At 45.8% G+C, this 26,937-nt stretch overlaps 1 protein-coding gene across 1 annotated transcript in view; it reads right to left on the bottom strand.

The window, feature by feature from the left end:
• Nucleotides 1-4,030: 4,030 nt before the first annotated feature.
• The window catches only part of LOC147430396 (Holliday junction resolvase MOC1, chloroplastic-like), a 118,963-nt gene continuing 96,056 nt past the window's right edge, over nt 4,031-26,937 (bottom strand). The window contains exons 4-9 of the mRNA XM_086494857.1: nt 5,244-5,296; nt 5,035-5,166; nt 4,878-4,950; nt 4,732-4,791; nt 4,675-4,687; nt 4,031-4,337 (exon numbers count right to left, since the gene is read on the bottom strand). Of these exons, the coding sequence (XP_086350983.1) occupies nt 4,262-4,337; nt 4,675-4,687; nt 4,732-4,791; nt 4,878-4,950; nt 5,035-5,166; nt 5,244-5,296 (407 nt within the window). The 3' untranslated portion in view covers nt 4,031-4,261. The remainder of the gene's footprint in view (nt 4,338-4,674; nt 4,688-4,731; nt 4,792-4,877; nt 4,951-5,034; nt 5,167-5,243; nt 5,297-26,937) is intronic.

The raw sequence follows: 26,937 nt of genomic DNA on the forward strand, positions 1-26,937 counted from the left end.
AACTGAAATCAATATCATCATCATCCATGCCCGAGGATGCCCGGCATCAGGTGTTGTCCGAGAAAGTATTGCATGGGTCGCTGAAGAGCTTCATCAATGTCTGCCTTTGTAAATACTCGTATTGGGCGTCACGCATGTCGTGCTAGAATAATCCTGATTCTCTGGCGGAGCCTCCGTCGATGTTGTGGTCGCCCCCGTAGATGTGGGCGTCTAGCTCTCCCGAGCTTCGTGGCTCTATCCATTACTATACCTCTAGTATCCGTGGGCTCTGAAGTCTGTTGTGAGGCATGCTCATTTGGTTGCTCAGTCCTTGCTCTAAAGAAGTCGATGTTCTCCCTCAGTGAATTCCTCCCATTGCTTGGTCTCCTCAAGAGACTCTCCATGTGTTTGTGCAGCTCTATCAAAAACAATCCGAGACATCTCTAATCCTGATATCTCATGACTCTAGCCAACGGTCCAAAGCCCTAGTGAAAGCGGCCTGTATCTCATAGTATACCAGACAATGACAAATGTGATGTAACTCTGTCTCTGGCTCTATATGACACAACTGGCATATCCTGGCTTCTGTTGTTACTCTCCTAAATCTGCCAATCTCAATCTCTAGCTGATGCAATGATGTGCGCATCTGACCAATAGCACATCGTATCCCATAGGATAAATGAGTGTCCATATAGGCCGGTTTGATCACATATCCATCCTCTGTTAGTTGGAGGAGATAGAAATCCATCTTCGTGCCCAACTCTTATACCGGCTGTATCCATGTGCTTCTGGTATCTAGTTGAATCAAATCCTGATGTATAAGTCTAGTGATCTCTATCCGTGTGAGAGAAAGGGAAGTTGCATCCAAGGCGTACTGGAATGGAGGCAATCTATCCATGCTAAAGCCATGTGGCTGAAACCGTGATGTCATCTACCCATACCAACATGTTGTGTCCCCTTGTAGCGCTAGCTGTCGGGATGACTCAAGGGCCAACCGAGCATATCTATCTCTGGGGAGGTCCCATAAATTATGCATGAAGGAAACTCATCAAGTAAGGGCCTCATTTACAAGGAGGGGGGACAGCTAGCTCAACTCGAATAATCTCATGTGGCACTAAGGCCTTAGCCCGAATCATCCGAGAGATCATAGAGACTAGAGGCCCCTCCATACATCTCCATCCATCGGTGCTACCAAATCTGCCCTGGTGGTCCAACCCCATAGAGCATAGCTGAAGCCACTAGAGTATCAAAAAGCCACAGCTTTGTTCGAGGTTCCTAAACTGAACCTGCGAACACATCTTCTCCAATCTTCCCAAGGCTGCATAAACTCTCGTCAATCTAGTCTTTGCTGCTCTCCTCAATGAAAACGCCGATCCACTGAAGAATGCCCCAAGATAGGTGTATGCATCTATATACTCCACTGTCTCCTGGCTATATGTAAAAGTGGGTGTTGACCTCCTGACCCACTATGGTTTGGTGTTGAACACCATAACACTGGTTTTCCTAGGTTAACAGACAATCCACTATCATGGGAAAATGTGGACAAAGCATCTAAATGACGCTGCATCCCCTCCGGGGAGTCAGAAATCAACACAATATCATCAACATATAGCAATAGTGGGATCCATGTCCCTGCCAACTGTGCTCCTCTATCACCATCCCTCTCAATGTAGTCAGCAACCTCATCCACATACATGCCAAATAGTGTAGGAGATAGCGTGCAACCCTGTTTCACCCCAATAGTGAAGTGAACCAAATCAGAAATCCCCTCTACCGACTTGTATAGAGCCATGATCCCCCAGATCAACTCTTTGGGTACCCCCATCTCTTGCAGTCCGTGCATACATCTAGCTATGGGCATTGCATTGAAGGCTTTGCGGAAGTTCATAAAGCAACAATAGAACCGTCTCCCACATGATCTCCCCTCCTCAATAATGGGTCTGAGTGACAAAATATGATCAAGAGTAGAGAAACCTCTCCTGAAACCCGCTTGTCATGCTGCTCGTACACCCTCTCTCTGTGCCCATCTGCTCAACTGCTCCTCAGGGATGGATGCGTACAAACGTGCCAATGTGTGTCCAATCATGATAGTGCGGTAGTTCCCAGGCTCCACAGGGTCCCCTGTCTTGAAGATAGGTACGATCCTGGACAAACTCCAAGTATCAGGTAGCCCCTCACACATGGCAGGGTTGAACATCACTGCTAGAAGCTCTGCAAGCAAATCTCTAGCATGTATAAAATGCCTTGCTACCAGGCCATCGTGATCATATGATCTCCTAGTCTTCATCCTATCAATGGCTTTCTTTACCATCTCAAAGGTGAAGAAAGGACATGTGTGTGGGCATGGCTTTGGCGGATCTGGAAGAGGTGGCTGCCCCGAGATTGTGTAGAGAGATGATGCATACTGACCCCATACCTCCGTAGAAGTGATGACCGGTGGGGGGGATGCTCATAGAAGAGTCGCCATGCCTTGCCTGAATACTGGCTCAAAAACAACTGATATAAATCCTGCTCTAGCCGAGCTAGAAACGCCTTGTTCTTCCGTCGTACCAAACATAGAGAAGCAATCCATGACTGCCTGTGAGTATGACTCCTAGAAGTACCTCCTTTCGAAGTCGGGCTTTGGCCTCTCCGCACTCATCATACCAGCTATTTTGGGGTGTGCTCCCAGATAATCGTCGCTACCTAGGCTCAATGTGTGGGTATGCTTCTGCTGATGCATCCTGTAGAGTCTCTGTCAATATGTAAGTGAGCTCCCCTAAAGGTCTCCCAGGATCCTCTGTAAATGCCATCTATGTAGACAGAATCAATCTTTGACGTAAAAGGGTACTGGGTATACGTAGATGTCTGTGCCAATTGAGTTGTGCTAAGCTGGAATGAGACGGTAAAAGTGAAGAGTCCCCAAATCTATCAAATATCCACTGTACTCTTCGTCCTGCGAACACCTAGCCAATCCCATATCACTGACATCCAATTCTCTCAACATTTCCTTTGAGGTATCGTAGAAAGCTGTCTGAGACTAGCCCGTCCTAGCATTGAAGTCTCCCAAAAGAATGACATCTCCATCCCTAGAGAACTCCAATATGTCCTCATCCAATATCATGTAGGGTGACTCCCCATTGGGCGATGCATAATAAGATGTGTTGGGGCCAAAATAGCATATTGCAATGTAGAGTGGCCTCCCTGTCTCCGCTACTCTAACCCACATATATCTGGCCTTCTCATCCCTATGAACAAACGAATGAGGGATTGCATCTCCTCCCTAAATAGGACTGCCACACCTCCTGACCCCGTCCTCTATGCTTTGATCTCACTTCCCGCCTACAAGTAGTCTCCCAATGGTATCCAGTCACTTTAGGTAATGTGCCGCTAAGAGTCTGATGTGTACAGTGTTTCCGAGTAAACAATAATGTCTCTTCCCTAAAAGCTATTCTCAAATGCACCTACATCTAGCTTCATTGATCTATTACAATTCCATGTTGCCAATTTAAGGTTGGTCCCATAGGTCTCGCATCGTCATGTGGTACGTATTTCCAACACCACTACTTATATTAAATGAAATGAAATGTTATATTAAACCTCTTGATACAATCTTGGTGGATCTAATCCAATGTTTGGGTTCAAAAATAAAAATAAAAACAAATTGAAGTGCAAGACTAAAATCATCATCATCATCATCATCATGACCAATGCCCAAAGAGGCCCGGCATCGGGCGTTGTCCGAGAAAGTATTGCGTTGGTCGCTGAAGAGCTTCGTCAATGTCCACCTCCGTAAATAGTCATATTGGGCACGGCCACAGAGAGAGAGAGAGAGAGAGAGAGAGAGAGAGAGAGAGAGAGAGAGAGAGAGAGGCGGTTCTGATACTCAACCTGTGCAAGGAAACCCAAATTATCTGTTGAACATTCAAGCTGCCCTGCATGCTACATCTAAATGCCCACGTGAAAGCTATGAATGGTCTCATCTGTGGCTAAGACTATTTGCCAAGGCGCTCTACGCTTCACTTAGCAAGCTCAAAATTCTGCCAAAAATATGCTTGTCGAAGCAGCAAGAAGCTTGAATTGAGGCATCATCTATTTGTTGACAAAAAATTCATCGTTATCAAAGAAATTGATGTTCTTAGGTTGGATGTTTTAGTCTTTGAATATCCAGCTTCAGTCTTTACACATCCACACTACCTGACAACAGATGAAATTGTTTTGACAAGTTCAACCTGACAAAAGGGATTCAGGTAACAATCCCCTTAAAGCTGTTGACAGAAATTTGGTAAGATAAGATCTTCTCCTAAGCTGTCATCTCCTTGCTTGTAACCCTGCTAGACTTGATCAGTCGTAGTACAAATGAAAACACCATTTCTGACCTGAAAAAACATGGTGCAATTTAAGTTTCCAGCCAAGGAAAGGAAAAAGCAGAAAAGCCAAATTTCACTCTTGAAGAGTCCAGGAGAATCCTGTAAAATAAAGAAACCAGACATAGATTCTACAGAAAAAAGCAGACATTGTTCAAGATACTATTCGATTCACAACATCCCCTAAACAGATTTGCAAAGAAGCACATAAGATGATTGATACTTGGGAATGGAGGGGTATCTTGCTCGTTCAAATTCAGTTTTGAAGAGCGTGATTGGACACTCCTACTTCATCTCTAGCTTCTGAGAAACTAAATACAGTTTGATCTGTAAAGCAGCAAGCAATTACCTCGCCAGCATTACTGTCATAACGGTTCTTGGGTATAGGTTGGTTTATCAACAGTACAATTTGACGGCACAGGCATTCCTATGCCATAAGCTGCTATCAAAAGGGCTTCAGCACGACCTGCAACAAAACTATCACTTATGACAAAAGATGGCCTGCTTAGGAGGAAAGAAAGAGAGAAGGCAATAAGAGGTCTGACTACACACCATGATCTTTTTTACGATTTAGCCGTGAAGCCAGAGAGGGAAATATGAGAGATGCGCATGCTCTGCAACCATCCTGAAAGAAAACTTTTCATTAATCCAGTACAAAATAAAACTTAAGAAATACAAGACATGATCATATTAGAAATTTACATAATACCTTGGTAACGTCTTTCCCTGCTAGACCCATGGCACGCTTCCAAGCTACAGAGGATACAGGTATAACTGAGATGCCTGATGCAACCAAAGTTCCAATCCAAATTCCATAACCAAACCCTGATCCCCACCACCCCTAAAATCGATGATATCAGATCGAGTATTTCAACAGTTAAAAGTAAACAAAGACTTCTATATCACACAGGACTGTACTTGCTTTCCATCCTTTGGCAGTGGTGAATTTTGTTCTATGTATGCAACACTACCTGCAAAATTAGCAACATTGAACACGTTAAAAAGTCCGTTCGTGTGTGTGTGTGTGTGTGAGTGTGTGTGTGTGTGTGTGTGTGTGTGTGTGTGTGTGTGTGTGTGTGTGTCAAGGTTGCATCCGTCCGTACGTACGGATCCGTACGGTACGGTACAGTCGCACGGTACGGTTCCGTACATACAGATAGGTAGTGTATGTTTTTTTTTTTTTTTTTTGGTTTTGTTTTTTTAGGCACATCTTGCCATTAGTATCTAGATTTTAGACGTATTCAATCGAATACAGAATGGGGAGGTAGTAACGGGATATTCCATTCGGGATGGCTACTTGATGAAGAAAATGCTGTTGTGCGTTACACAACCGTTGAGATTGTTAACCAAATTGAAGCAGTATCTAATGGATGTTTGAAGTAGTATCTATGTCTAGACTCTATGTAGTTCCTAGTATGTATAGGCTGAAAAAGGCTAAAGTCACTATTCTTTTTGTTGTTACAAATGTTACATATTGGTCATGTACCTTAAAAGCCGATCCGTACAGAAGTACGTACCTTACGTACTGATTACATACCGTACACTCCGTACCTTTCCACCTTGGTGTGTGTGTGTGTGTGTGTGTGTGAGAGAGAGAGAGAGAGAGAGAGAGAGATGAAAAGAAATGTTATATTAAACATCTTCAAAAGGCCAAAATGACCTATGAGACCAAACTAATACAATCTTGGTGGATCGAATACAATGTATGGGTACAAAATAAAAATGAAGTAAACTGAAAAACTAAAATCATCATCATCATCAATGCCTGAGGATGCCCGGCATCGGGCGTTGTCCGAGAAAGTGTTGCATCGGTCGCTAAAGAGAATCATCAATGTCCACCTCTGTAAATAGTTGTACTTGACGTCTCCCATGTCTTGCTAGAATAGTCCTGATCCTCTCATGGAGCCTCTGTCGATGTCATGGTCGCTCTCGTAGACGTCTAGCTCTCCCGAGCTCAATGGCTCTGTCAACTAGTATACCTCTGGTATAGGTGGGCTCTGAAGTCTGCTATGAAGCTTGCTCATCTGATTGCCGAGTCTCTACTCTAAAGAAGTCAATGATCTCCATCTGTGATTGTCTCCCACTGCTTGATCTCCTCAAGAGACTCTCCCTGTGTCTGCACAGGGAGAGTCTCCCACTGGTATAGGTGGGCTCTGAAGTCTGCTATGAAGCTTGCTCATCTGATTGCCGAGTCTCTACTCTAAAGAAGTCAATGATCTCCATCTGTGATTGTCTCCCACTGCTTGATCTCCTCAAGAGACTCTCCCTGTGTCTGCACAGCTCTAGCAAAAATAACCCAAGGCATCTCTGATCTTGATATCTCATGACTTTAGCCAGCGGTCCAAAGCCCTCTCTAAATAGACAATGAAAGTGGCCTCGTGTCTCATAGTATACCGGATAATGACATATGTGATGTAACTCTATCTCTGGCTCTATATGACAACTGGCAAATCCTGGCCTCCGTTGGTACTCTCCTAAATCTGCCTCAATCTCTAACTAATGCGATGATGTGCACATCTGACCAATAGCACATTGTATCCCATGGGATAAATGAATGTCCATATAGGACGGTCTGATCACATATCCATTCTCTGTTAGTTGGAGAAGATGCTCTCTATAGAAAGCCATCTTCGTGCCCAGCTCCTCTGTCGGCTATATCCATGTGCTCCTAATATCAAGCTAAATCAGATCCTGACGAGTCTATTGATCTTTGTCCGTGTGAGAGAGAGGGAGGGTGAATCCAAGGAATACTGGAACATAGGTGGTCTATCCATGTTGAAACCATGTGACCGAAACCATGATGTCATCTTCCCATACCAGCATGTTATATCCCGTTGTAGCGGTAGCTGTCGGGATGATACAAGGGCTAGTCAAGGATATCTATCTCTGGGGAGGTCTCATAAACTATGCACGAAGAATATTGATCCAGAAAGTGCCTCGACCACGAGAGGGGGGGGGGGGGGGCAGCTAGCTCAGCTCGAATAATCTCATGTGGCACTGAGACCTTAGCCCGAATCATCCGAGAGATCATAGAGACTAAAGGCCTCTCCATACATCTCCATCCATCAGTGCTACCAGATCTGCCATGGTGGCCCACTAAGGGTCCCCAAATCTGAACTCGTAAAGCATAGCTGAAGCCACTAGAGTGTCAAAATCTAGAGCTTCGTTCGAGGTTCTTGAAACCGAACTTGCAAACACATCCTCTCGAATCCTCCCAAGGCTACATAAGCTCTCGTCAGTCTAGTCTCTGCTGCTCTCCTCAATGAAAACACCGGTCCACTGAAGACTACCCCAAGATAAGTGTATGCATCTGTATACTTCACCGTCTCCTGGCCATATGTAAATGTGGGTGTTGACCTCGTGACAAACTGTCGTGTGGTGTTAAAACACCAAAACCTTGGTTTTCCCAAGTTAACAAACAATCCACTATCATGAGCAAATTTGTACAAACTTCAAAGCATCTAAGTGACGCTGCATCCCCTCCACGGAGTCAGAAATCAACACAATATCATCAACATATAACAATAGTGGGATCCATGTCATAGTCAGAAATCTCATCCACATACGTGCCAAATAGTGTAGGAGATAGTGGGCAACCCTGTTTCACCCCGATAGTGGAGTGAACCAAATCAGAAATCCCCTCTGGAGTGAGTACATGCCCCACTACAAACCTGTATAGAGCCATGTTCCCCCAAATCAACTCTGTGAGTACCCCCCTCTCCTGCAGCCTACACATCAATCTAGTTGTGGGCACTGTATCGAAGGCGTTGCAGAAATCCACAAAGCAACAATAGAGCCGTCTCCCATGTGATCTCCCCATAGTTACCCGGAACTGGAACGGGGAACAGGAACGGGAGGGTCCGGAACGGGGAGGAGGAGGGGGGGACGGAACGGGAACGGGGCTGGAACGGTCCACCTAAAGTAAGGATTGAATTACCTCCATTCAACTTAGTCCCAAATAAACTCCTAAACAACCCCAAAACTGCCCCCTAACCTACCCTCAAACTGCACCAAATATGTTCCCCGAACAGCCCTAAATTTGCCCCCAAAAGCCAACTTTTTTCCCCCCAAATGCCTACTTTTGTCGGTTCCGCCCCACGTTTCGCCGTTCCGCCTCATGTTCCGCCCATTCCGGAACACCGTTTCGGTTACACCCCGTTCCGGAACGACGTTCCGTTCCCATCTCCGTTTCGGGAACGGGACTCGTCCAGAACGCCGTTTCGGAACATTTGGGCTGTGTTCCCTCCGTTCCCTGTTACAGTGGATCTCCCCTCCTCAATAATGGCTCTGAGTGTCAGAATATGATCAAGAGTAGAGAAACCTCTCCTGAAACCCGTCTGTCCTATTGTCCGTACACCCTCTCTCTCTATCCATCTACTCAACTACTACTCAAGGATGGATGTGTACAATCGTACCAATGTGTGTCCAATCATGACAGTGCGGTAGTTCCCAAGCTCCATAGGGTCCCCTGCCTTGAAGATAGGTACAATAGTAGACAAACTCCAAGTATCAGGTAGGCCCTCACATATGACACGATTGAACATCGCTGCTAGAAGCTTTGCAAGAAGATCTCTGGCATGTATAAAATGCTCTGCTACTAGGCCATCGTGATCATATGCTCTCCTGGTCTTCATCATGTCAATGGCCTTCTTTACCATCTCGGCAACAAAGAAAGCATGTGTGTGCATGGCTCTAGCGGATCCGGAAGAGGTGGCTACCCCGAGACTGTGTAGAGAGAGGATGCATACTGACCCCATACCTTCGTAGAAGTGATGACTAGTGGGGGAGAATGAAACCGGCCCGCAGGGCGGTGGGCGTTGGCTTTCACCCGAAATTCTTTACTTTAGACACACACATAGAGCACTTTACAAAGGGAACCTGCGACAGGAATTAACACTCGAATACACACGGCTCGGAAGCTAGAATGCCCCGAGCAGATGCCAACGACCTGTAGGCCCCAAAATTGGCGCCCCTTTCGGTACTTCTTTATACTTTGAGAGGGTAAATTACAAAGTAGAGTCCTGGGAATCCTTTACCCGTATCCCGCTCGATACCACCTGTTTTGGCAAAATTTCGGCAACATAACAACCCCAAAACTTGCGCGAAACCAATTCCCTTGCTGGAACTCACTTCCACTGGCATAAACCCTCTGATTCCTGTCCAAAAACAGTAAATACAGCTCGCTGTATTTACTGGTTTTTGCCCTGTTTTCAGTCCCAAACAGTCTCCTAACTGTCCTTTGCCAGTGGGGCACTATTCCCAATGGTTCTGGCATCCGTATGGCTGAAAAACAGTCAATTTACAGCGCATACACAGCGCTGAAAACGCACCTGTATGGTGAGGTTATGACCCTCACCGGTGCCTGCTTTGGGATAGCAGTTAGCTACCCCTGTTCCTACTCAAGGAGGCTCTTGCCTCAGCACAAAAGCATGAACCCACACAGTTGTACATCAGTCAAATGAAGAGCCTTCTTGTGGGGCATCACATAACTGCACATTGGGGGAGAGAGAGCAGTGTGTAGAGTGCAGGGCATCACTCCTAGCACCATACTGTACATGAGAGGGAAAGAAAGCACTCCATAGCTCTTAACCTGTGACAGGTTCTCAATGAAGCATCCCCCCAGCATAGATCGAGCGCCCCCTCTTTTGCGCTTGACCTATAATGCATCTGTGAACAAATAGATGCAAAAAGGAGAAGTTTTCCATGGCTGCCAAAACCTGCGTATCGCTGAAAACGCAGCAAAACAGCCCTGTAAACACGCATTTGATGCCTTCCAATGCTGAAAATGAGCTTCTTGGTCCAAGGTAAAGTCATGGGAATCTCAAAAATGCAAAGAAATGGCTGAAAATCATAGTTATCAGCCTCCAAAATTGCTCCAAAAAGTCAGATACGAGTTCTCTTCTCCCAAATTGGTAAATTGACCCAAAAGTACCACTTGACACTCATACATGCAATTTCCCCAAATTGGGCTTCCTGCTTAAAAATCTCTCAACTGGTGCATCAGTTGACTTTGCAGCAGAGTAATAAAATGTTCCCTTGGTCATACCGAAGGTAATGACGCGAATATATTTCACGGCCCAAAATAGCAGTTCCCTAATTTTTAGGAGATGCTTCCGTTGGGCTCCCACTGGTCATCTGACCATCGATCCTCATTGGGACCGCATCCAAAAGTGCAATGTGACCCAATTGTCGGATACTTTCTGTTGGTGATCCCACCTTGACTTTATGCCTTTATTGAGTTCACCAACTTGCTAAGTGCGACGAGGGGACCTATATGATCTTGCTCTGAGCCTAGACATCCTCTTACTATACGAATTCTAGTGCCGACCACTTCCCGTCTACGGGTGAAACTACCGTTCACATTGGCCATACAATGTACGACCGTTTGCTACTTCAAAAAGAGGGTTTCAAAAATAAAACCAAAACCCATTGGAAAGAAACCAACAACTGAAGTTAGCAATTGCCACATCCTCGTGACAGAGAATGCCCATAGGAGAGTCGCCACGATTCGCTTGAATCCTGGCTCAAAAACAGTTGGTATAAATCTTGCTCTAATCGAGCTAGAAACTCCCTCTTTTTCCGTCGCACCAAACACCGAGAATCAATCCGTGACTGCCTGTGAGAGTGATGACTCCTAGAAGTACCTCCCTCTCAAGTCGGGCTCTCATCTCTCTACACTCCTCATCGTACCAGCTATTCTGGGGTATTCTCCCACAACGTCGTCGCTGCTCAGGCTCAATGTGTGGGTATGCCTCTGCTGCTACATCTTGTAGTGTCTCTGTCAATATATAAGTGAGCTCCTCTAGAAGGCTCCGCGGATCCTCTGTGCATAAACGTCTGTAAATACCATCTATGTAGACAGAATCAATCTCCGAAGTGAAGTAGATGTCTGTGCCAGTCGAGCTGTGTTGAACTGGAATGAGACGATGATCTACTACTACGCAATATTCCTGGGCCCGACTATAAAATCCTGAATAGAGGATATAAAACTGGGCTGAGCCAAAACATAATCCATTGTACTAGCCCCATGTCTATGAGGAAAACAAGTGAACCCACTCGATGTTGGAAATCTCTAGAGGCCATTCAAGATGGCTAGTTTATGTGTACTCCCCATGTCTGTGAGATATTCCCCATCTCCAGTGTGCTCTTCATCCTGCGAACACCTGGCAAATCCCATATCATTGACATCTAATTCTCTCAACATTTCCTCTAAGGTATCGTAGAAAGCTGTCTAAGATTGGACCGTTCTGGCATTAAAGTCTCCCACAAGAATGGCATCTAAGAACTTCCATATGTCCTCATCCAATATCATGTAGAGTGACTGCACCTTGGGCGATGCATAATGAGATATGATGGGGGCAAAATAGCATATTGCAACGTAGAGTGGCCTCCTTGTCTCCGCTCTCACTCTGACCCACATTATCTGGCTTGATGATCTCTCCAAACAATACGAATGAGGAGCTTCACTCCCTAAATGGGACTGCCACACCTCTTGACCCATGTCCTCTATGTGTTGATCTCACATCCTGTCTACAAGTAGTCTCCCAATGGTATCCAATCACTCTAGGTAATGTGCTACCAGGAGTCTAATGCGTCTCCGAGCAAAAATAATGTCTCTTCCCTTGAAGCTATCCTCAAATGCGCCTACATCTAGCTTCATTGATCCATTACAATTCCATGCTACCATTTTAAGGTTGGTCCCATAGGTCTCGCACCGTCATGTGGTGTGTCTTTCCAAAACCACTACTCTCCCTCCTCTTTAGAAAGCAATTTTCCCTTTCTTCCTTACTGCCTTGATCTCTGGCATCATCTCTTGCATGTGCGCTACTTGTGTTAGGAGGTCATCACCCAAAAATATCCCAGTTTGCTTGAGTGTTGGTCTCTTCTTCAGGAATTCCTTCCTAGCTTCCAACGTAGGGAAACGTATAATGAGTTCTCTTTCCTTGGAACTTCCTTTCTCATCACTTCCCTTCGTTCCCACTCTCCAAGCTCGTGTGTGTGGGTTCAGAAATGCCCATGCACTTCAAGAGTTCTTTCACTTCTTCTTCTACTTTCCCAATGTCTTTGAGACCTGTAACATGCACATGAAGGGGTCTAGTCTTCCTCTTTTGCTCCTCCTCAATTGTCATATTGATTATAATGGATGTCGGTGTGGCTTCATGCATCTTATCTTTTCCTTTCTTTGGATCCTCCACCCACTTTTCAGCTTTATCAACCTTCTTTTGTGTTTTGAATAGGTGCTCCGCCCATGGAGAGGATGCTCGTGCCTTCTGCTCTTTCTCTTCACGTAGAGTTTTCACCTGCTCCTTATGCTTTCGAGCTCCTTTATCATTGAAAATTGATTTTCTCCCTCCTTTGAGGGGGTATTTTTACAAGCTGCGAGTTCTCCCTTAAGTGCTTCAATCAATGCATCATTTTCATTCATGCATTCTTCCATTTTTTATTTCCAGGATTCACGAGCAGCAAGCACAATTTCTAATCTTTTTTGCATCACACATTCCATTACATTCACTTTTGCCCTCACTATAGTCTGAATTTCGGCCTTCAATGATGTGTACATCTCATCACGCTTACCAAGCATCTCTTTGTCGAACTCTTTCCTCATATCTGCATACAAACCTTTTTTGTAAGTCTCCGCATTTGCATGAATCTCTTTTCAATGTTAAAAGGCTCAACTCCGTCTTAATCATCACTTGTACCTTCTCATACATTAAGTCATCTTTGACTCTGGAAAGTTTCTCTGCTCTCTTGGAACCTGGCGATAGTGTGCTCTCTCAAATCCTCCACCTAAATGTCACTTTCGATTTAGGCGGGGTTTCATAAATATCGTCATCCCCAACGTCAGCTGATTGGTCCATCTTCAAGCACCTCGTGTGAGGCTTCACATAAAGTGCATGTACCCCTCTCCTTGAGTTGTAGCACCCGCCCTCTCTGTGTCGTGGCTGATTTGCTATGCCCCTTTTGTGTGTGCAGATGTCGGGCTGATTGTCCGGGCTTAACTTGCCTCAACCCCAACAATTGCGATGTCTCCTTCGGGTGATTCGTTCAATCCACTCCTACCATCGGCAATGGGGCATGCTATCAACCACGGTAGACACAGGGGTTGGGTGCATAGGGTTGCAACAACGAATTGTGCAGGGCACAAGGCACAGCTGACCTCCCTACAATAGCAAGCACGCGGAGGCGGAGAGAGAGAGAGAGAGAGAGAGAGAGAGAGAGAGAGAGAGAGAGAGAAATGAAATGAAATGAAATGATATATTAACGACTTCAAAAGGCCAAAATGACCTATGAGACCATCAGATACAAAGTGATGAATCTAATACAATGTCTGAAGTACAAGTACAAAAAGTACTGAAAGTAAAAATGAAAACTGAAATGAAGTGTGAAATGTGAAATGTGAAAATGGAGAATAGGCCCTCAATGACAATCTGGGTGTCGTGCTAGAATGCCTCTGATCCTCTGCTGGAGTCTCCGTCGATGTAGTGTGCTCCTGTGTCTCGGTCGTGGTCGTCTCGATCTCCCGAGCTCAATCGCCCTGTCAATGAGGGTGCCTCTGGTATGAATGCGGGTACAACCCTGTGCTGGTGGTTGGTCTCTTGGCTCCCTCGATCCAAAGAAGTCTGTGATCTATCTCTGCGACTGTCGTACTCCATGTCTCCCCAACAGACTGTCTCTATGTCGGTGTAGCTCAAGTAGATATAAGCCAAGGCATCTCTGGTCCTAATACCTCATGACTCTATCTAGGGGTCCAAAACCCTCCCTGAATAAGCAATGGAAGCGCCCTCGTATCTCATAATACACAGTGCAGTGGCATATGTAGTGTAGCTCTGTCTCTAGCTCTCTACCGCATAGTTGACATATCCTAGACTCTGGTGGTATCCCCCTGAATCTACCCGTCTCAATCTCCAGCTGGTGTGAGGATGTGCGAATCTGACCAATAGCACATCGCAAACCATGAGATAAATGAGTGTCAATGTAGTTCGGAGGAGTCACAAACCCATCCCCTGAAAGTTGGAGAAGGTGCTCTTTGTAGAAAGCCATCTTCGTGCCCAACTCCTGTATCGGCTCTACCCATGTCCTCCTGGTGTCCAACTGTATAAGATCCTGACGAATGAGTCTAGTGATCTCCGTCCGTGTGACTGGCAGGGAGGGTGCATCCAGGGAATACTGAAAGGGAGGCAATCTATCCATGCTGAGACCATGCCTCTGAAACCATGAGGTCATCTGTGCATACCAACATGATGCATCTCCTTGCATCGCTAACTGTCTAGAGGACTCAAGAGCCAGTCTACTATATCTGCCTCTATGTGTATCCCATAGACTGTGCATAAAGGACACTGATCTGGTAAGAGCCTCAATCTCTATAGGAGGGGCGGCTACCTCCGCTCGAATAATCGCATGTGGTACAGAGGCCTTGGCTCTAATCATCCGGGATATCATAAATACCAAGGGTCTCTCCATGTTCCTCTAACTGTCATGATTCACAGATGATCCCCAAACTTGGACCCCATAAAGCATAGCTGAAGCAACCAAAGTATCAAAGAGCCATAGTTTTGTTCGTGGTTCTTGAAACTGAACCTGCGAACACATCCTCTCTAGCCCTCCTACTGCAGCATAGGCTGCTCTCCTCAGGGTAAACCTCGGTCCCGTGAATACCACCCCCAGATATGTATATTCATCTGTGTACTCCACAGTGTCCTGGCCATATACGAGTGTAGGTGCCGATCTCTTGACCCACTGTGGTGTGGTGTTAAACACCATAACCTTGGTTTTACCAAGGTTCACAGACAGTCCACTATCCTTTGCAAAGTTGTGCAATGCATCCAAATGTCTTTGCATGCCCTCTGGCGACTCTGACATTAACACAATATCATCAGCATATAATAATAAAGGGATTCGTGTCCCTGCCAGCTGAGCGCCTCTGTCACCCTCTCTGTCAATGTAGTCAGAGACCTCATCTACATACATACCAAAAGTGCAGGGAACAAAGGACACCCCTGTTTCACTCCAAAAGTGGAATGAACAATGTCAGAAATCCCCTCAGGAGTGCGTACCTGGCTAGTCACTGAGCCGTATAAAGCCATGATCCCCCATATGATCTCTGTGGGTACTCCCAACTTCAGTAGCCTGTGCATCAGTCTGGCCCTCGGCACTGTGTCAAATGCCTTGCGGAAGTCCACAAAGCAACAATACATCCGTCTCCCATGTGTCCGACCCTCCTCAATAATGGCTCTGAGTGTAAGAATATGGTCCAAAGTGGAGAAACGCCTCCTGAATCCAGCCTGACCTGCTGCTCGTATGCCCTCATTTTCTGCCCATTTACTCAGTTGTTGTTCAAGAATGGATGCATACAACCGTGCCAATGTGTGCCCTATCATAATAGTACGATAGTTCCCTGGTATCGTGGGGTCCCCTGCCTTGAAAAGAGGTACAATAGTAGATAATCTCTAGGACTCGGGTAGTCCCTCACACATGACACGGTTAAACAACCGCGCAAGAACCTCTGACAGTAAATCTCTAGCATTTATCAAGTGCTCTGCCACCAAACCATCATGATCATATGCTCTCCTAGTCCTCATCCTGTCAATGGCGTTCTTCACCATCTCAGTGGTAAAGAAGGTACTAGTGGCTGGACATGGCTCTAGGGGGTATGGTAATGGTGGTTGCCCAGGTACTGTATATAATGATGCTGCATATTGACCCTAAATCTCGGGAGAGGTAATCACTGGAGGAGAGAGAGAGAGAGAGAGAGAGAGAGAGAGAGAGAGAGAGAGAGAGGAGGAGGAGGAGGAGAAGAAGAAGATTGTTTTAACGTCGTAGGAAACTATCCCAAGAGACCTTAAAGATCTATCCAACGAGGAGAGTTGAACTCAAGACCTGTTATTCAAGAAAGAAATGGCATAACCAATCTACCACACATGGGTGATAGAAAGGTTATACCATTTTCTTCCTTTTATTAGCGCGTGTTGGGTTAAAGGCCCAAATGGTCCCCTTTTGTGTATAGTTTTAAAGGTTACTAACCTTTGGCCAAGTTCACATTGAGCTTGGCCACTAACTTAAATTGGTCCTATACTTTATAATAAAGGGAAGAGACGAGCCCAAAAATACTCACTCTCAAATTCCCCTACAGAAAATCGTGCGCTCTCTCTCTCTCTCACTTCGAGCCCTAGCACCCCTATCTCAGCATGCTATCGCCTGCTCTCCAAGCCTCAACACTTGCACATCTTCTCGTGCTCTATCACTTGCACACACTGCTGCGCGCTCATCAACTGGTATCAGAGCCAACTTAGGGTTTGCTCCCAAACCTACAAACGCTGATTTTCAGCCAAGGAGGTCGACTTTCACGCGAGATTTTGAAATTTTATCGCCAAAGGACTCGTCCCCGGATACTAGAGGGCTCCCGGCAAGTCAAATTAACCTAAAACAGGCTGAAAATAGATCAAAATCAGCAAATTACAGGTTATGACAGCAAAATACAGGTTTTGCAAATCATGTATTAAGGTGTGGGAACATCTTTACTAGGTCCCCGCTACCCGAAAACAAAGAAATTGCCGAAAAACAAGACCCAAAACAAGTGTTTTCAGCAAATTTCAGATTTACGTAGGTTTTTGCAAGTGTATTTTTGATGCATCTACATTGAGGAAAGTGCAAATTGTTGGAATCTACGCACATTTGACAAGTTTTGGCTATGTATGACCATTTGTGGCTCAATTTTGTGCAATTTGATGCTACAAATTGGGGCTTTTGCTCATACATGCTTCTACAGGCTGTGCATTAGCCTTATATATGTTCTGTGAGGCTAAAAACAACTAAAATTGTTGTTTTTGAGCACAAATTCACTCGCTGAAATTTCCTGCGCATAAATTTCAGAACTTGTTTTTTGTGCCTAAATCGACCCATTTTGCCCCAACTTGCTCCTGTGACCATTTGGAGCTGTAGTGCACACTTCTGTGAGGTTATACTCCGGTTTTGCTACATTTTGCCCAAAAATTCGGCGTATTAGCCCTCTTCTTCGTGCAACTATGGCCTCATCTTCTTCGGATGTGAAGAATCTCTTTGAGATTAGGAGGTTCGATGGAACAGGTTTTGACCTTTGGAAAGATAGGATCCAGGGAATCCTATTTCTTAAGGATTGTGAAGGGGCACTTGAACAGGTAAAGCCACAGAATATGTCGGATGAAGCATGGGTTAGCCTGAACATGAAGGCAGTTACATACATCAAAATGGCCATGACCGATGAGACAGACATTGATTTGAAAGGTCTCACAAATGCTTTTGACGTATGGGAGAAGTTAAAGGCGATGTATGAGAATACAACGCCTGTCAACCAAGTACATTTGATGCGAAAACTTGTTGACATGCAGCTAGATGAGTCCAAGAGCGCTGCAAAGCACTTGTCGTTGTTTACAGGTACTTTGTCGCAGTTACAGGATTCAAGTTTGCCTCCTTTTGATGATAAGTTGAAAGCTATCTTCTTGCTTATGACCTTACCCGATTCATGGGAAACATTGGTGGTTTCATTTGAAGCTTGTATGGGCTCAAACAATCATGTAGACAATGGTACAAGAAGTTTCCGCTTCATGCTCAAACATGGTTACAAAAGAAGCCATGCAGACCATTGTTTGTATACCAAACATGATGAGGATAGCAGCCCTATCATTCTTGTGCTCTATGTGGATGATATGTTGATAGCTGCAAAGAAAAGAAGCACTGTTGATGCTCTTAAAGGGCAGCTGAAATCTGCATTTTCAATGAAAGACCTTGGGACAGCTGAACATATACTTGGAGTGAGAGTTAGAAGGCAAAGGGACCAACGCATATTGTATTTGTCGCAAGAAAAGTACATTGAAAAGGTACTGGACAGATTTAACATGGCTGAAGCAAAGCCTCTTGGCGTGCCATTACAGCCATATGTCAAAATCTCCAAGGATGATTGCCCCAAGTCAAAGGAAGAAGCCAATGACATGCAAAGTGTGCCTTACGCTTCCGCTTGTGGTTCACTTATATATGCTATGGGTTGCTACTAGGCCTGACATAGCCCATGCAGTGGGAGTTGTGAGCCGGTTTATGGCTAATCCAAGCAGGTTGCATTGGGATGCAGTGAAGTCCATTATGAGGTACTTGAAAGGGACTAAAAACAAATGCCTCTGCTATGGTAAAGGACCATTAGGGTTGAAGGGATTTTGTGACTCAGACATGGCTGGTGATGTGGATACACGAAAATCCACAAGTGGTTATGTGTTTACTCTTGCAGGAGGTGCTGTTTCATGGTGTTCTAGATTGCAAAAGATCGTTGCATTGTCTACTACAGAGGCTGAATATATTTCAGCCACTGAGGCTTCTAAAGAAGCCATTTGGTTAGCACATCTATGCAGTGAGTTTGGTTTGCCTGACAAGGCACCCATGCTTGGTTGTGATAGCCAGAGTGCCATATGTCTGGCAAAGAATGCCATGTTTCATGCATGCACAAAGCGTATTGATGTGCGGTATCACTTTCTCCGAGAAGTGCTTGAGGATGGCCTTATTACATTGGTTAAGGTCCATACATCACAAAATCCAACAGATGCTCTCACTAAGAGCTTATCCAAAGCACATCAGCTATGCATACAAATGGTGGGAGTCATGTAGCTTAAAGGCGCCATTTATGCCTTTAAGTGGGAGGTTGTTGGGTTAAAGGCCCAAATGGCCCCCTTTTCTGTATAGTTTTAAAGGTTACTAACCTTTGGCCAGCCCCCTTTTCTGTATAGTTTTAAAGGTTACTAACCTTTGGCCAAGTTCACATTGAACTTGGCCACTAACTTAAATTGGTCCTATACTTCATAATAAAGGGAAGAGAGGAGCCCAAAAATACTCACTCTCAAATTCCCCTACAGAAAATCGTGCGCTCTCTCTCTCTCTCTCACACTTCGATCCCTAGCGCCCCCATCTCAGCATGCTATCACCTACTCTCCAAGCCTCAACACTTGCACATCTTCTCGTGCTCTATCACTTGCACACATTGCTGCGCGCTCATCAGCGCGCACACACATCCGAGAAGAAAATTGTTTTAACGTTGTAGGAAACTATCCCAAGAGACCTTAAAGATCTATCCGACGAGGAGAGTTGAACTGAGAGAGAGAGAGAGAGAGAGAGAGAGAGAGAAGAGAATTTTAAGTCGTAGGAAACTATCCCAAGAAGAGAGAGATTTATTCACGTCTTCTAGAGGCTGAATTCGGTCTACGAGACATAACAACATACATGTGTGCCCTCTGGGTATCCAGGAAAAAGGAAAAAGAGCTGAAAATAAACCTGCTACAAAACAAAATAGTCCGACTTGGGAGTGTGTATATGCATATGAGGGGTGAGGTGGATGGAGCTCTAACAATCTCTGCCTGTTGTAGTGTGACCCCTCTCTAAGTTTAGGTGGACGAAACTGGGCAGCTCTTTGAAAGAAGTATGCAAGCTGTGGCTGGCACCCACCACTGGTGGTGTGGTGTGGGTGATTGGAGGGGAATCTCCCTATGTCTAAGAATCTCTGGTAAGAAGCGACCCAAATGTCTGGTCTCTTGACTCCAATAGCACTCAAAGTGTGGGCTGTCCTGTGAAAAGGGCCACACATAGTTCTCCTCGTTATCCATCTCATGTTCATACGCTCTACATGTCCTCTGGTCTCTGTGAATCTATACTGCCCGCCCAACTTCAGACTCTACCCACTCTAGCGGACTGTGGCATATATGTGTCCATGTATAGTGGTCACTGGATGAAGCCATTCTCTAGAATAGTCATGAAGTGCTCTCGATAACATTCACATTTTGATGGAAGAGGCTATCTAGGTGTATAAATGGTGATTCTGGGTCGTAATGAAAAGATGAGAACCGCTCTACATCCAGCCATGTGCATTGAACCACTGTGCATGTTGTACTCTCACCTGCCTCTCCCAGCTGACTGGATGCCTCAAGAGCTTCGTATAAAAGTCCGTCCTACGCTAGCTCCCTCAATCTCTGGATAAAACAAGAGTGTTTGAAAGAGAATCTCCACTACCTTGGGGGATGTGACCAGCTCTGCTCTGATAGTGTCATGTGGGACGGTCAGACTCGGTGGTACTTTCCTTCCCTTTTAGGAACTCGAAAGACGGAGCTCCCTACTCAATGATCATCCAGCTCGATCTCAGAGCACGAAAGCTCTGCAAACCATCTCGGATCGCGTTTCCAAAATCCCTCACGAACAAGCTGAAGCCTACTTGCTCAGATCTCAAAGGTGGGGTACCTGCAAAACACAAACACAGTAGCAAACTCTGCGAAACTCATGTACAAGTCATCACCTGTTGCTTCCGATATGGAAAACAACCTTTGAGTGCAAACTCGTCGTGGCAACTCATCGAACCGTCACGGTAAAATCTCCACGTGCACTTCCGCACAGCTCGGACACCTTGCAAACTGATGCGGATCTGGGGCGCTAGTGGTTGTTTTATAGGCACCGGTGGCCAGCAAGAACAGAGGGGTTGGTCTACCAAAATAGAGGACATTAGGGGCTCGTCAACACAGAGGAGAGGCGCCATGAGTTTGCTTTCCATTGACAGGCATCTCAGTGGACCTGGGTGGGTGACATAGTGACAGGCGCTTTCTTTGAGGCAGTGGGACCCCCGGCATACGCATGCCAAGGCCAGCCAATTGAGGAGGCCCGACCGGTCAGTTGCGTCAGAGCCAGAGGACATGCCTGCAGTTGCTACTGACTTTTACTGTGATTCACTGTCTGCAGAGCATCAGGATGCATGCAGAGAGAGCAAGTGTGGGCACAGATGCCTTGTCTTGTGACTGAGGAGATGCGCCAGAGGCTTGAGCTGCCGCTTCAGCTAGAGGAGCTACACGCGACCCTTAGAGCACTTCTTCGTGGTAGCCGTCCAAGTGAGGATGGTTTGACTCCTAGCTTTTTCTTGGAGTACTGGGACTTGCTTGGCTCAGATCTTTGCAACACTTTTCAGTACATGTTGCACACAAGAGAGATGCCTGACAGCATGAGGGAGGGCCTGATTTACCTCATTCCCAAGGAGGGTGGCTCCTTGGATGAGATTTGACAATGGCGGCCCATCACCATCCTCAATTCATTCTACAAAATCCTTGCCAAGGCTCTGAGTTTGAGGATCCAGCCACTTCTAGAGAGCATTATACATGGGACACAGACAGGTTTTGTCAAGGAGCGTAGTATCCTTAAAAACATCTTTACTTTTTGGGAGGCTTTTGCCCTAGCATGGCTCCGTGGTGAGGATCTGGTGATACATCTTCTCAATTTTGAGAAGGCCTACGATAGAGTTGATTGGGACTTTTTGGAGGGCACTCTATGCAGGATGGGCTTCTCAGATGCTTGGATCAGAGGTGTGTCACCTCTGTACAGACGGGCACACAGTCGGGTACTTTTGTCCGGAGGTAGAGGCGATCGTTTCATGCTCACACGTTTGGTCAGACAGGGCTGCCCGCTTGCCCCCTTCCTCTTTCTGTTCTATGCTGAGGCAATGAGCAAGTTTTTGGTTTCACAGCAGGTTGGTTTATGTGGCTTAGCGCTCCCTATTCGAGGAGATGAGCTATTGGATGCTGAGTTTCCAGACGACTCAGCCTTGTACTTGGATGGCCAGGAGGCCAACCTTCACAGGTGTGAGCAGGCTCTTGAGACCTTTTGTTGTGCATCAGGCGCACTGATCAACTGGAGAAAGACAGTGGCTTTCTCGGTTGGTAGCACTCCTACACCTGATTGGATGCCAGGTGAGGGTTTCAGATGGATTCCCCCAGGGAGTGCAGTTCAATACTTAGGCTGTCAGGTTGGCTTGGACTTGTCTCCCGAGCAGCAGATTGCTCCCCTCCTCCTGTCCATCAAGAGGAAGTTGTTACATTGGAGCTCCGCACGACTTTCTCTGGCAGGCAGTGTTGTAGTAGCCAACCAGGTGTTGTTGGCTACTATGTGGTACATCACTTCTTGTTGGATCTTTTCGAGTTCATGCATCAACCAGGTAGAGAGGCTAATCAGGAACTTCCTTTGGTCAGGGCACGACACTCAGATAGCCCGGGCCAAAGTGGCTGGCACGTCATCACCTTGTTCTCAGGGGGGGGGGGGGGGGGGGGGTTGGGAATCATAGACCCAGCACAGCAGAGCAGAGCCCTTCTTGGGAAGTTTGTTGTCAAATGACTTCTTCCAGGGGAGGAGCCTCGGAAGGAGTTTTTGCTTCAACGGCTTAGTGCTAGAGTGCCTCAGGTTGGAGGCCCTTGGAGACCTTCCACCAGATGGATTTTCACAGAGATGCGCAGAGTTGGCCTGAGCAAGAGACTAGAGGACCGTTTTGCTGTGAGCCTTCTTCGATTCTGGGAGCAGCTGCAGAGAGGCTTGGAGCAGCACCAGCCTACTTGCACGGAGGAGCGCCAGAGACAGTCCCTTGTTTGAAACCCCATGGTCAGCACTCAGAGAGGCTACTTGGTTGGTACTAGGCCTCAAGTTTCTTGGGGTCCCATTGCAGAGGGTCCAGCACGCACTTTAGGTGATTGGCTACAATTCTCAGGCTTGTCAGAGGAGCTTCAGAGCACCCAGCTTCAGGGCATGAGAGGGGTGCAGAGCATGTGTCAGGCCATCACAGAGGCAGTACCAGCTAAGTGGCTCATGCTTCTCGAGTCAGCAGCGCCCAGATGGATGGGGGCCTTCACGCGACTGGAGGCTCTCATTGCAGTTCGGGCTTGCTCAGAGACTGTTCCCTCCCTGTTTTTCGAGCTACAGGGTGAGGGACGCTTACACCAAGTTTCAGTAGATGCCCCACACGTGGCAGAGTGCTGTTTCCAGAGGATCCGAGTGGTGGGCATCTGTGGGAGGATTTGTGTAATAGATCCTGACCCAGCAACTCTTGCGATTGGCCACTGGAAGCTGTGCGCTTGGGAGAGTTGTCCATTGGGACGAGTGCAGTGGGATCCTAGGGAATGGTTTTGGAGGGACCCTTTCTCCTCAGCCGACCACCCAGGTGTCCCTTTCTTTCAGTACATTGTTCGTCTAGGACTTGTCTCCAGAGCAGCAGATTGCTCCCCTCCTCCTGTCCATGAGGAGGAAGTTGTTACATTGGAGCTCCGCACAACTTTCTTTGGCTGGCAGAGTTGTAGTGGCCAACCAAGTGTTGTTGGCTACTATGTGGTACATCACTTCTTGTTGGATCTTTTCGAGTTCTTGCATCAACCAGGTAGACAAGTTGATTAGGAACTTCCTTTGGTCAGGGCACGACACTCAGATAGCCCGTGCCAAAGTGGCATGGCAGGTCATCATTCTTCCTTGTTCTCAAGGAGGGTTGGGGATCAGAGACCCAGCACAGCAAAGCAGAGCCCTTCTAGGGAAGTTTATCGTCAAAGGACTTCTTCTAGGGGGGAGCCGTGGAAGGAGTTTTTGCTTCAGCGGCTTAGTGCTAGACTGCCTCCGGCTGGAGGCCCCTGGCGACCTTCGACCAGATGGATTTTCAGAGAGATACGCAGAGTTCAATGATCCACATTATCCGGTAATGGGTTTACATCAGGTGGCATGATAAAATCATCAACAATGGGCTGTTTTCAGCACCATTTTCAGCATTGTTTCGTGGCTGCAAATGCCCTTCAGGAGCCTCAATTTGCTGCCCAACATCTTCTGGCTCAAACACCACTGGATCATCTACATTTTCAGCCGTATGTGGTGCATCCTGAGGGTCAAGAATAGGCCTAACGGGTGGCTGGTCATGCTTTGAGGCACAATTGTTTTGAAGCAGCCTTGCCTCATTAAAAACAACATCCCGGCTGCATATAACCCTTTTGAGCTGAGGTTACCAAATCCTGTAACCCATTTCGCCTTCTTCACTATATCCCATGAAAAGGCCTTTAATGGACTTGGCATCTAGTTTGCTTCTCAATTCAGGTCTAATATGCACAAAAGCTTCGCAACCAAAAATGCGTAACTGATCATATGAAGCATATATGCACTACAGTTTTCAAAGCTTCTCCCCAAAATCCATGAGAGAGATTAGCTGTGGACAGCGTGCATCTCACCCCTCACAAAGTGTCCTATTGAATCTTTCACCCACACCATTAGAAGAGGGGCTGTATGGCACAGTAAGCTCTCTCTTAATGCCCAAATTTTCACAAAATTTGTTAAATTCAGCACTTGTGAACTCTCCCTCATTGTCCGTACGCAAGCATTTCAGCTTTCTACCTGTTTGGGTGGTCACAAATGCATGAAATTTCTGAAACGACAGATGAATGGGGGCCTTCACGCGACTAGAGGTTCTCATCGCAGTTCGGGCTTGCTCAAAGACTCTACCCTCCCTGTTCTTCGAGCTACAGGGTGAGGGTCGCTTACACAGAGTTTCAGTAGAGGCCCCACAGGTGGCAGAGTGTTGTTTTCAGAGGATCCGAGGGTATCACAGGGTATAAAAAAAAGAGTATTCAAAACTTAGTAAACATAATCACCAACTCATCCAAGCCTTGGTATGCTACAACAAAGCACATGTTTCTTAGAAAATGGAAGCAAGTATCTCAACATCTAAGGGTTAGAGACCGAAGGTAAATGAGAGGAAGTAAACCAACTATTCAAAGCACCTATGTTTACCATAGAAAATGGAAGCAAGTATCTCAACATAGAGAAAGAACAATACGCAAAGCAAGTAGTCCTGGCCCCTTAGTTCCCAAGTAGTCTCAAGACCAGTCAGATTATAGTAACCAGTCATTTTAAAAAAGGCAGGCACCGAAGGTAAAGATTCCACCAAAGCCATACCATACCCTAACAGTCAAAAGAAGAATCCAAAACAGGCTTTTTAGGCAGAATGAGAAACAAGCACAAGGCAGCCTTATCTTTCATAGGTAATAGACCACATTTTGAAAGAATACAAGTTCTTTTCTCATGTGTTTTGGCATGTTCGAGCAATAGTACATATTTATGGACAACCCACGAGTGCTAGTCAAGCCAAATTTTTAGATTTCAACGCTTAGACCATAGTCCAAAAGGGAAACGCTCAAGAATTGAAGGGCATGCTAGGGCCTATCATGGAGAAGTGAAAGAGGGAGGAAAAAGCCCTACACTTCTTCAGAGGGTCAAAGTCTAGGAGCCCTCACTATACTCCATTAGGGTATTCTCATAAAAATAGCCGGCAAAATAGTAGGTGATCGTCATCAGCTCTGATCAAGACCACTCAACCAAAAGCCTCAGTCTAACATTCATTAGAGCCATAAATGCTCTGGATGATCAAAATTAAAGTACCCATGTACACTCTATTGAACAAAACAGAAGGAATTTAGGCCAACACAATATGTTTTGTCATGCAATAGCATCCTCAAGCTACTATATCCATACAAATAGAAACTTCCAATGACCATATCGATAAGCTTTGACTTCAAGTCAAAAAAAATCCAATAACCAACAAAGTTATGCAACTACTAAACCCATCATTCAAAACCAAGTCCAAAAACCAAAAGCCCTTAGTCTTCTCAGTCTGAATTTGAACCAAGACAAATCAGCCAACAGCCCGAGTCATGTAGAACCGTATACGCTTAGGATGATCAATATTTAAACTATCCATGTACTCCTAGTCAAAACAAAAGGCTTTGAGTTCAGCCCCCAACAAAGCAATAGGTAACGGCCATCAGTCCTAATCAAGGCCCACACTCCAGGCTGCTCCAAATCGTTTTAGAAAGCACGAGATATAGGAAGAGACCGATATAAGTTAGGTACATCGGTAAAATTTGAAAACTCCCAGTTTTTCAAGGAAGCGAGTACTAGCCTTGTATGATTTGTCATGCAAAAGCAACCACAATCACCCGTATACAAACAAATAAACATCCCTTGTGAAGATTCAAGTTCCCATGACCATATCTCTAAGCTCTGGCCAAGTCAAAAGAGAGTCAATACCCAGCAAGCAATTAGGCAGCTGCTATAACCAGGGCAACTAAACTAAATCAAACTCCTGTCATGAAAAAAAGGCAAGCAACCCAGTTTCAACTCCAATATCTTTTGAAAGATACCAGCAAGCCATAAACAGAAGTCAAGTCACAGACCACCAAAGATTAAATCTCTTCAGAAATCCATAAACAACCAAAGCCAGGTATAGTTTAGCCAAGCTATTCAAAGTTAAACAAAGTGAGGGGCATTAATTTTCTTCACAAAAAAAAACAAATATAGTGTAGTTCAACAAGCCATTAACCTATGAGGAGGAAGCTTCATCAACATTCTCCATATTGCAAAAAAATCAGCAGTCTTCTCTCCAAGTGCAGGTAATTCTCTCAGAGACAGCCCCAGAGACAGATTACAGATTTCAACTCCTCGTCGGCTAAATCTTTAAGGTCTCTTGGGATAGTTTCCTACGACGTTAAAACTCTCTTCTTCTTCTTCTTTTCACTAGATATGGAACAGCCAGAGGAGCAGCCATCACTGCAGAGCTTGGCCCACACTCATTCAACCACTACCGGCACTCTCATCGACCGAGCACTGGAGCTACAGAGATCCAGACAGCCACGATTGAGGAGAGGGGCTACACAGCATCGACGGAGATTATAGCAAAGGATTCGAGCCATACTCTCTCTACTTCCAAAGTGCACATGAGGATGGATTCTAGTAGAAGTACTTTTGTTCTAGTTCTTGTGTACCAAGACAT

This window comes from Adiantum capillus-veneris, chromosome 22 (genome assembly GCF_014529385.1).
Source record: "Adiantum capillus-veneris isolate H3 chromosome 22, ASM1452938v2, whole genome shotgun sequence".
Classification (NCBI taxonomy): Eukaryota; Viridiplantae; Streptophyta; class Polypodiopsida; order Polypodiales; family Pteridaceae; genus Adiantum; species Adiantum capillus-veneris.